The sequence below is a fragment of the Coenobita brevimanus genome, chromosome 25 (assembly GCF_032717465.1).
Source record: "Coenobita brevimanus isolate Jiangsu-jjx chromosome 25, ASM3271746v2, whole genome shotgun sequence".
Lineage (NCBI taxonomy): Eukaryota > Metazoa > Arthropoda > Malacostraca > Decapoda > Coenobitidae > Coenobita > Coenobita brevimanus.
Window position 1 is genome coordinate 4,447,632 of NC_136978.1, and position 11,702 is coordinate 4,459,333.

The 11,702-nt window shown below is 44.5% G+C and overlaps 1 protein-coding gene across 1 annotated transcript in view; it reads left to right on the forward strand.

Annotated features, from left to right (window-relative positions):
• The window catches only part of LOC145393751 (uncharacterized), a 247,243-nt gene that overhangs the window by 151,036 nt on the left and 84,505 nt on the right, over window positions 1-11,702 (forward strand). The window contains exon 5 of the mRNA XM_080267795.1: window positions 10,310-11,247. Coding sequence (XP_080123921.1) covers window positions 10,310-11,247 — 938 coding nt within the window. The remainder of the gene's footprint in view (window positions 1-10,309; window positions 11,248-11,702) is intronic.

Sequence of the window (11,702 nt, forward strand, 5' to 3'; positions counted from 1 at the left end):
TGGATGGTTATGTGGATGGGTGGATGGTTATGTGGATGGGTGGATGGTTATGTGGCTGGGTGGATGGCTATGTGCATGGTCATGTGGATATCTGGATGCCTATGTGGATACCTGATGGTTATGTGGATGGTTAGATGGGTATGCAGGTATCTGGTTAGTTACGTGTTTAGGCAGTTTATTGGCTGACTACTTGGTTATGCTGCTAGCTGGATGGTTATGTGGTCTGGTATTCAGTTGCTGGCAAGTTATGTGGCTCTGTGGTTGTTTTGCTGGTTATGTGGCCTGATGACTAGTTATGTGGGTGCTTGGCGATGTGTCTGGCTGGTTATGTGCTTATATAATCGGTGTTCCTACCTAACTTAGTGCTGTACAAGTGACCGCCTTTTGGCAATATAGCTGTGGCGTTGCTGCTTACATGACTGTCTGGCTGTGTGACCAGATGTGTGGCTCCATAACCCCTTCAGTATCATTGCATCATCTTACGGAAATGTTGGGTGGGAGACACAGGTCAAACTTGAATTCTTTTCCTTTAACGTTTCGGGCTATTAAAAAAAAAATGAAGATGGGTTCTGTGTAGCCCGAAACGTCAGAGAAAACAGAAAATTTAGGCTCTAACCCATCTCTCTCTCTCCCACCCAACCTTTTCACTTGTCACGCTGGATCATCTACACCATCTATTCCTTCTGTAGCCAGACAACTTTATTCGAACTGGCGAAGACTTTACGTACACCCCCAATGGTTACGAGTCTATTTTTTTCACTCTTACTGGCGCCAGACGATTTTATTTATTCTTGGTACTGATGGGATTATCTTATGTTCGCCCGGCGTTCCATTGTGACTGGCTAAGGTGCTGGTGCGTCCTGGTTCCATACTCTCGTTGGTTATGGAAGCCCCTAGCACCTCTTCCGTAGCGATTTATTTTTGGATACGGCTGGTTAATATCAATTTGTTTATATATAGGCTACGCTGAGTATGTTGGTACTTGAATTATTTAAATGACACAGATGAGGAGTAAATTTTTTAAACGACACACAGTAACGTGCAATATGCAAAATAAATCGCTTAGAAAAAGGTGTTACGGTGCTTCCTTAACCGACGAGAATACGGCACTAAACTGAACTGATGTGGTTGGTGCGACTGGCTATTGTTCACTGGGTGCCATTTTGTTGTCTGTGTTACCTTACTGCTGAAACAGTTACCAATCTAAGAATATAATTTTTCTTCCTTTTCCCTCCTTCTCTTTCTCTACTCTTCCTTCCCTACTTCAGTCTTACTCCTTCCTCTCCCATCCTGCATCCTTTTTTTCATTTCCCCTTCCCTTCTTCACTCCTTCACATTCATCCTTCTGAAGTCCCATTTTCCTCCTTCCTTCTTATCGACTCTCCCCACATTTCCCTTGCCTCTCCTCTTCCTTCTTCGTCTGCTCCTTCTTCCCTCTTTCTCTTCTCCTTCCTCACTCCTCTACCCCTCTTCCCTTCTCCTCTCCTCCTTCCACACTCCTCTACCCCTCTTCCTTTCTCCTCTACACCTTCGTCACTCCTCAACCTCTCTTCCTTTCTCCTCTTCCCCTACAGGCCACATAACTTGATATTTTGCCCTTGCCGCAGAATTAATGTATATGATCGCATGCTTCTTCTTACTGTTAGGATGGTGGACACATATCCTTGCTCTCTTTCATCGTCTCTCTCTCTCTCTCTAATCCGAAATCAGGTTAGCAAAAGACCGAACAAGGAAGAGAGGGAAGAAGAGAGAGTAGGCAAAGCAGAGAATGAAGAGGAAGAGGGTGAACCAAAAGAGAGGGATAGAAAAGACGTTAAGTGAATGAGAGGGGAAGGGAGAGAGGGGAGGAGGACGAAGGAAGGGAATGGAAAGTAGGCAGAGAGGAAGGGGAGCGGAGGGAGAAAGGAAGGAATAGGAGAGATAAGAGGTGAAGGAAAGAGGGATGAGAAGGGATGAAGGGAAGGGTGTGGGGAGAGGAAGGAAGGATGGGAATAGAAAGAAGGCAGAGAAGAAGGAGAGAGGAAGGAAGAAAAGCGATGAGAGGTGAGAGAAAGAAGAATGAGAAAGGGAAATAAGTGGAGAGAGGAGATTAATGGGGAAATGGGGAAGCGAGAGGAGGAGAAAACAGAAACGTAGGGGATAAAGAATTAAGAGGGAGAGAGATAATGGAGGTAAGGAAGAAATACAATGGAAGGTGAAGGAGAAGAGAGAAGAGGATGAAAACTATGGGAAGGTGAGGAGAGGGATGAGACAAGGAAGAAAGGAAGGCACATAGGAGAAAAGAGAGAGAGAGAGAGAGAGAGAGAGAGAGAGAGAGAGAGAGAGAGAGAGAGAGAGAGAAAAGGAAAAGGAAAATGGTACGTGATGGATGGGAAGAGAGGAGACTACAAAAGGAAGGAACATGATTGAGAAGAGGATAGAAAAGAGGTGAGGAGAGAAGAGAATCAATAGGGAATGACAAAGTATGAGAAAAAAGAAGTTATGAAGAGAGGAGAGGAAAGAAGAAGTGGAGAGAAAGGAAAAAAAAAAAGAAGAAGAGGAGGTGACGGGAAGGAAGAAATGATGAGGAGGGATACGAGAAATAGGAAACATGTAAAAAAAAAAAAAAGGGTGAGGAGAAGAGAGGAGTGAGGAAATGAAAGGAAAGAATAAATAAGAATGAAGAGGAAAGGAAGGAAGAGATGAGAAAGTGTCTGGGAGAAGAAGGAAGATAAAGAAAAGAAAAGATAGAAGAGAGGAAGTGAATGACAAAATAACGGAAGTGAAATATGAGTATACAGTAGGTACGAAAGCAATGTGTATGAGATATGATGAAAATGAGAGAGAGAGAGAGAGAGAGAGAGAGAGAGAGAGAGAGAGATAACATGATAAGAGTGGTTAAGGTAGGGAAGCCGAGGTCATAGCCAGAGGGGGGGTCGGGACGGGGCAGTAATCGGCATGTCATCGTTACGAGAGCAAGTAATGGTCGCTACACCGATATTAAATCCCTTCCCTCCATCCCTCCCTCTGTTCCTCCATCTCTCCCTCCCTACTTCCCTCCATCCCTCCCTCTGTTCCTCCATCTCTCCCTCCCTATCTCTCAATCCCTCCCTTCTTCCCTCTCCTTCTCTCGATGTTCTTGCTTACACTCTTCCATCCCTCCCTCCCTCCCATACCCCTTTTACTTCCCCTACCCTCTTCCGTCGTCCCCTCCTCCTCTCTCTTCCATCATCCTTCCTTCTCTCACACATCGTCCCTCCCTCTCAACCCCTTCTTCCTCTCCTCTCTCTTCCATCATCCCTCCCTCCTTCACTCACACTCAACCCCTTCCTTTCCTCCCCTTTTCTCAGTTCTCTCTCTCTCTCTCTCTCTCTCTCTCTCTCTCTCTCTCTCTCTCTCTTGACTAGCTCTCCCCTTCCATTCTCTTCCCCTCCTTATTCCTGTTTCTAATTGAGTCACTCCTAGTTTCCCTGCGACTAAAGGCAAAAATATGGGGAAGTTAAGGAAATGTGAGGAGGAGGGGAGGGAAACAGAGAAGAGGGAGAGAGGAAAGGAGGATAATGGATGACAAGGGATGATAATCAAGTGTTGGGATGGTAAAGGGGAGAGGAAAGGAATGAGAAGGGAAGGGAAGGGAAGGGAAGGGAAGGGAAGGGAAGGGGAGGGGAGGGGAGGGGAGGGGAGGGGAAGGGAAGGGAAGCAAAGGGAAGGGGAAGAGAACAGAAGGGAAGGGGAGGGAAGATAATTAGAATGCGAAGGGGAAGAGAAGGGAAGGGAGAGGAAGGGAAAGACAGGGAAGGAATGGAAAGGAGAGGAATGAAATCGAGATGGGGATTGCAAGGGCAAGAAGGAATAGATGAAAAGATTAGAAGTAGGAAAGGGAAAAAAAAAGGAGGGAGACGGGGAAAGAAGAGGAAGGGGAAGGGAAAGGAAAATGCGCGGGAAAGAAATGAAAAAGGATATGAAGGGAAGGAAAGAATGCGAAACTAAAATGGGGAAGGAAATTAAGAAGAAAACAATGCCATGGGAAGGAAAAGAAAAAGAATGGAAAGAAAGGGAAAGAGAGAAGGAAAGGAGGAGAATGGGAAACGAAAGGAAAGGACTGGAAGTAACAGATAAGAATGAGAAGCGGCTGAGTAACGAAAGGAGAAATATAGCAAATGAAAGGCAGACAACAGGAATGGAAAGAGAGAGCAGGGCGGAAGGGAGTGATGACTGCGGGAACCAGCCTTGGGTAGGGAGGAGGGAGGGAGGGAGGAATGCAATTATACTGTACACTGAATAGTAAGGATGGAAGCTGAGGTAAAAGAAAAAGAAGGAAGGGAATCGGAAAAGAAAGGCAGATATATGGCTAAGTATGGGGACCGAATGGTAAGATATGATGAGAGGAAAAACAGAAAGCAGAAAAGGACTGATTTCCATGAGAATAAAATAAAAAGACAATGGAAAAACACCACCATAATTAGCAACCAGCAGTTTCCCAAGAGGTGAAGAAAACAATGAGGCAGCGAGAATGATATACTCATATTTAAGACGATATCGTCGAGAAGGCATTATTATGGAACTCTAAAGCCTACATTTGAACAGATTTACCCTAAACTGAATAAAAGTCGCCTAGTAGTAACACAGACTATAAAAAGACGTCCTAGTAGTGAAGGTATCAGAGAGAGAGAGAGAGAGAGAGAGGAGGGGGTCAGAGGCAAGTAGAATAAGGGGTAGGCAGGAGGCCCCTAATATTCGCAATTTACTGATACCCTAATACTTCACATCTCCCCTAATAATTCACAGCTACTACAGTAAGTCCTCAGGGGCACATTTTAGCAACTCCCTCACTGCTAAAGGGTTATGAGCTATGGGAGGGGAGGCAAGGGCAGGGGAAGGGTCCACTCTATTACCCCCATCCCATCCATTCCAACCCCTTCCTGACAACTCTTTTAGGATTCGTGTTGTCACTGCCAATACGCATCATAGTCTTCGTTCAGTGCTTCAATGTTTATTACCTTCTACTTTAACATCCTACTCGTACTTCATTTTTTCCACCACGATGCTGGTTATTTCATTTCAGTCTCGCTATTCTCAAAGATTTTATTCGCTCCATAACGGATCCCTTGTAGTCACGAAATCTGAAGTTAATACATATCAATCAGTCCTGTAATTCCATTCCTGTGTGTAATATAACAATCACTGTTTGCTTCTTTTAATTAAATGTATCTTTTCTCACTTTCATATCATGACCATATTTTCCTCTCGTCTAATCTCGCGCATCCCCTCTCTTTTATAGCCAACAGGTTCCCACTTCATGTTTATTATAACCACCTCAATCACCACATCGATTTCCTTCATGACACAGCTCCACGACCTTTCTCTTATCATCCAGTGCATTTATCCCAACAAGTTCCCTTCACCGTACCCAACGCTACACCTTCCCCCTCTCCATCCTTCCCTTCCTCTAGTCTCCCCTTCCCCTATCCCCTGAACTCATCCCCTTCTCATCCCCTTGGCTTTACAGTCACCACAAAAATTTTCTTTTTCCACAACACCACAACGTTTTTCTTATCCCCATCTCAAAACTCTTCCATTTCCCTATTCTATCTAATTCCATCTCCCTCCCCATCCCTATCCTCTTCACGCCCCACTCCCCCACCCCCACCCTGCCGGCGTGTGGTAGGGGGTGTGGCAGCATCAATCACAGAGTAACCTGACCCTGTCGCCCCGCCCTGTCCTACCCTCTCATTAGTGGATGATCCCGTGTTTGTCCTCACACACTGACCCCTCACACCCTGCCCTACCCTCCTCACACACTCCCCTCTCCATGACACACCTTATCCCCACACCCTGACCCTCCTCACACACTCCCTTCGACCTGCCACACCTTATCCCCACACCCTGACCCCTCTCACATCCCTGCCCTACCCTCCTCACACACTCCCCTCGTCCTGCCACAACTTATCCCCACACCCTGACCCCTCTCACATCCCTGCCCTACCCTCCTCACACACTCCCCTCTCCCTGACACACCTTATCCCCACACCCTGACCCCTCTCACATCCCTGCCCTACCCTCCTCACACACTCCCCTCAACCTGACACACCGACCTCCTCATACCGTGACCCTTCCCACACTCTCCCAAGGCAACGAGAACACGACCCACCTTTACCACTACGATCCCACCCTGACCCTTTAGTCCTCCCTACCAACACCACCAACACCACCAAGGACAGTAAATGGCTAAATGGCTAAGGAAAAGAAGTTACGAAATCCCAAAAGCGAACTACAATACAGCCCTGTCACGATATCACTACCCTCCCCACCACGTATACACCCCTATCAACCATGCCATCGCTACCGTCAATGCCATCCTACAAAACGAAGATCATTATAAACTATTCAGGTTGAGCACATAAGAAACATTCACTCTAAAAGAACACGATGAAAAAAATGTTAATACGTCCCTGGATTAACATACAGGTTAGACGACTCGTGTTCACAGAAATGCTTTGTAACGATGTAATAAAAATGAAATGAAATGACTTAAACAACACTTACATATTAATTTAAAGGCAGGGGCATTCTGTGAATTCCAATTATAACTGATCATTATTTCAGGCTTTAATTATTGTCTTATCCACCCTAACTTGGGGAGAAAACTAAGAATATAAAATGCATCAGTTACGAGTCACTTCACCCACACGGAGAAAAAATTGTAGCTTATATTTTTTCTGTTCAAAGATTACCTAACAAAACACGTCTAGAAATGAAGTAGTTAATTACCATAAAGCATCCTTTTTTTGTAATCTCTCTCTCTCTCTCTCTCTCTCTCTCTCTCTCTCTTTCACACACACACACACACACACACACACACACACACACACACACTAGTAACAATCTTATCCCCTCAAAACAATATAGTAATGGTCGTGCACTTTAACAACAAGCTACTTAGTGTGCTTCAAAAAATAATACTCAATCAGTTTCCCCTCCTTGACTGGAGCAGGGGGCTAACCCCTTATGAACCGTGAGGGCCTTTGTTCTTATTTACTTACGAATTCCAGACGAATTTACTGACTTCAGGAGGGGGCCCTACTACTGAGGAGGTTAACGTATGCAGCATGTAACCCCCTCCAGTTCAGAACCTCTCCTCTAAGATGAATAAAACCGTCTGGTGGTAGTAAGAATGAGAGGACGTCCCCGTAGTGAAGTACTTGAAATTCGGATATCATTATTTTAAGTCCTCTTTTTCCCCAACAGGACTCAATAATTATCAATACTGGTACGATTCCATCTTTCTCGTCTACTGGCTTGGAGTCTGCTTCAGTAAGGTTTGGAATATAAGGTAATCCTAGGTCATAAAAACGGCTTCTTTGCATAAACTAAAGAAGAAAAAGAAACGCAACAAAATTTTCCATATTCATAACTTACGGGTGAAGAAAAATTACGAGACAGAAAGACAACGAATTTTTTTATATCCAAAACTTAAGAACAAAGAAAAATACAGACAATGACCACAAAAATTACTATACCCATAATTTATGAGTAATGAGACGCCATTAATTCGGATTCTTGGCATAACTTAAGAAAAAGAGACAAAAAAAACACCGAAATCCTCTACATCCATGGCTTAAGAGAAAAAAAACAAGGAAAATGACTATACCCATAAGTTCTAAGTAAAGAGATGCCATAACACTTACCTGTTGACTTGTCCTAATGATGTCCCTCCACCTTCCTGTACCTGTAGGAGAAGGTATGTAATTATGAGTCCATGTCACAAAATAATAATAGTTGTTAAGTACGCCAACTACGGCTACAGCAACACAAATTAACCCCCCACTGATATGAATCCTGTACAATCGTCTAGGGATGGTAAAAAACAACATATAAATACAATGAGTTGGTCTATGTAACTGTGAAAAAGGTGCACACAAGAACTGCTATACATTAAAAGATGCAACAAACTAAAGTGGTAATAATATAAATATGTGGTAATATTACAAATAACCTCTTCTCAACATACACATGAAATCGCATGGCAGATATAACATGTGTGGCATCACTTACCGACGACAAGGGTAATGGTTGTTATGTACGGTAATGGACAACACAGTACGGGAGAAATAACATGAAATAACCCCTTGTCAGCGTTTTTTTTTTTCTTACCGTCAGTAAAATCTTTTGTAAAATTGTCTGCAGATTGGAAGAAATATGCTGTACTCTACTAACAATGCAGAAGCAGTGGCAACTAGCAAGCACTGAGAGAGCGCATACCTCCGCCAATGCCACTACAGGATACGGATCCGGATCCACCCCAAAATTCAACCAATTTTTTCTTTGCCCATGGCCCACCCATCCACAAAATTTCATTGAAGTACATTGAGATCTTTTGGAGATATCGTGAGGACAGACAAACAAAAAAATTCCTGGATCCGGTTGATGATCCGAATCACCATCAAAATCTAATGGATTGTTCTTTGGGCCAAACCTTAGTCCAAAACATTTCAGCAAAACCGTCAGGACTTTTAGTGATCTTGCTAACAGACAAACAAACAAACCAACGCCGGCAAAAACATAACCTCCTTGGTGGAGGTAATAACACACAGTAACCCCTTCAACGCCAGAGTTCGTAAGGCATTATTATCAACTGTAGTTGGCATGAATGAAAAGTCCTGATCCAAGTAACGACAATATACAATTAAAAAAAAAAAATAAGAGAGAAAGACAGACAGATGGACGGACGGACCGACAGAAAGAATTAATGAATGAATGGCAGACAGACAGACAGGCAGACAAAGAAAGAAAGAAATGTCACGTTAATTTAGCCCACAAAACCTTACGTGACCAATCAGACCTAACGTAGAAATAATTTACTATGACAGTCTGATGGAAGATAAAATGTGCTGATCCAAGTAACAAGAAATTTATAAGTACAATAAATAAATAAGTCACGCCATTCTAACTCCAAAAACTTTACCTTACCAAGCTTACCCAACTTAGAAATAATTTTTGATTCACACACACAATGAACGCTAAGTACCCAAAGCATATATTTTCCCCATTACATATTAACCTACATTAGGGTTAGTGTTATCCTTGTCGTTGTGGACCCTGGCTCACCTGGACGTGTTGTGACAGTATACACAAAATTACTGGTTGTTGCAGCAGTGGTTATTATTTGGACAGGTGTAGCTGGGTAGTAATCATGACCGACTTTTTTCCTACACCTTGTACTTGGGTCACAAGGCTAGCATAGTTTCCGTCTCGTTAATTATGACACTTTGTATTGCTATCATCATCATCATCATCATATCTCAACTCAAATGCCCACATAAGAGATGAGATGCAGGAGCCAAAACAAAGACAAAGCACAAAAACAGAAGAATGATCAGAATATCATGCCCAGAGAAATATCCCTATCTTTCACACATCATCCAAACCCTAAAACTCACCCGATGAATAACACACTACACAAGCCTGAACAGAGGTAAAAAGAAAGTCTAGTCTGGATAAAAGGTAAATGTTAGTTTTGTTTGGTCCACCTGTTTCTGTGTTCAAATCATTATTTAATTATGTCTGAATTCCATCTAGTGATCTCTCTCTCTCTCTCTCTCTCTCTCTCTCTATCCAACTTTCACCTCCACCCCCAGAGGTCAAGCTGTTATTTAGTGTTACAGACGAAGAGCCAGGCAGAACAAAATGGAGAAGACTAGAAGAGGGAAGGCTGTTTTTTTAATTTCCTCCTAGATTACTACCGGTATTTTCTTTACTGTTACGACTTACTAAAAACAAAAGGATATAATATTAGAAGCAATCATGAATTAATTCCAACAGTATACAGAGTCAGAACAAATAAAAATTACGCTTAGCAATAAAAACAAATGAAAGACAGGAAAAAATAAATACATAAAAAAAAAGAGTACAAGATGTCAAGCGTCAAGTGGCCCGTCTGTGTTGTGGCCTGGCGGGGGTTACATTCAAGTGTTTTGTTACTGTGCCGGTAATTACAGTGCAGTGTACACCAGGGGTACTTAGGACACCAGACCTCATTACAGTCAGTGGTACATACTCAGAGCACCATTGTTTATTACTGACAATAGTATATACTTTAGGACACCACTGTTTATTACCGACACAAAGTTAGGACACCACAACTTACTACTGGAACTATTTGAGTTCAGACGCCATATTGCCACTGTTAAACTCAGGACATCACAAATCATTAATGCCATTATTAGTTTGGACACCAAAGTTTATTACTGCCACTGCTATAATTAGGACATCTGAACTTATTAGATTTCCAATACCTTAGCTCATGACTGCCATTATTACAGAGTTGGAGGGCCCCAGGACGACACGACCCGATACGTCACGGGCCTCGCTAGAGAGATCGTCATTCACCATCTCATCCTTGGTGGGTCGCAGTCTGTCGCCATGGAACACAACCGACCACGAGACCGAGCACCAGGCCAAGCAGGAGGACGAGGACGAGGACGATGAGCACATCGAGGTGGTGGACAGCGTGGAGGAGTCCCCGCAGGAGGTTACGGGGGACCAGAACAAGGGGGAGGAAGGTGGGGACACGTCGCCCCCGCCTCGGCCCCTGTCCCCCATCCCCCCTAGAGTGCCCAGCCCCACGGTGTCGTCCAACCTACACGGGGGGGCGCCGCGCCACACACCCTCGGATTTCACGGCAGCGCTCAACCTCACCAAACAGGACGAGACCAGCGCAGCCTTACGCGACCCCCTGGCGGCATGTAAAGTGAGTGAGGGAGGAGTGGCGTCCCCTCTCTCCCCTCGCGAGACCCCCAACTTTATCAACCGGCCGTTCATGCCATCACTACCGCTACCAACCAGGGACTCTATGCTGGATCTACCGCGACCGCATAATCTACCCCTTGGTCTCTACCCGCCGCCATCTCTAGTTCTATTCAAGAAGGACGGGGAGCCATCATCATCTTCAGCGTTGGAGCCACCCCGCACCAGCCTGACAGGAACCTACCCAACCTCCCTCAGCTACTCCTTCCCCTGGAGCGTGGCTGGTTCTGACGGGCTCTTCCCCTGGTCCCTCCCCGGCCACGCTTCCCTACCCCTGGACGGGTCGCTGGTGAAGCCCCTGCCCCTGGGTGACGTGTACTCGTGCATCAAGTGTGAGAAGATGTTTAGCACCCCACACGGCCTGGAGGTACATTCCCGGCGCTCCCACAACGGCAAGCGGCCCTTTGCATGCGAGTACTGCAACAAGACCTTCGGACACGAGATCAGCCTCACGCAGCACAGGTAGGAGGATCCGCAAAATACCATTCACTCTGCTATATCACTCCTTTTTCCACATAACGTTCCCCTTCGTAAATGTTACACTTCAGCTCAAAACACTGCCATTTTTTTTTTTAATGCAAGGAAGAAGGAACCAAAGGTCAGGCACCCTCAAACTGTTCCCTCCAAGAAAATGCAAAAGCAAGATAACAGAGCGCCAAATTCAAGATCCATTCACCAATACACTACCTCCCTTTAGATTTCATCCTCTCCTTGTTACAGTACAGTACATAGTTATTACTGAAGTCTCCTATATCGAAACTAGTTATTCCATTATAAGGATATTCTGACTACTGTGCCATTTTTATTACACTACATTATTCTCATACAGCACCAGCCAGTCATTTCATCCCACTGTCGCCTACTCTTTACGCTCTTGTTCACTCACTTTCTGATCCCACCCTACTTCCCTTCATATA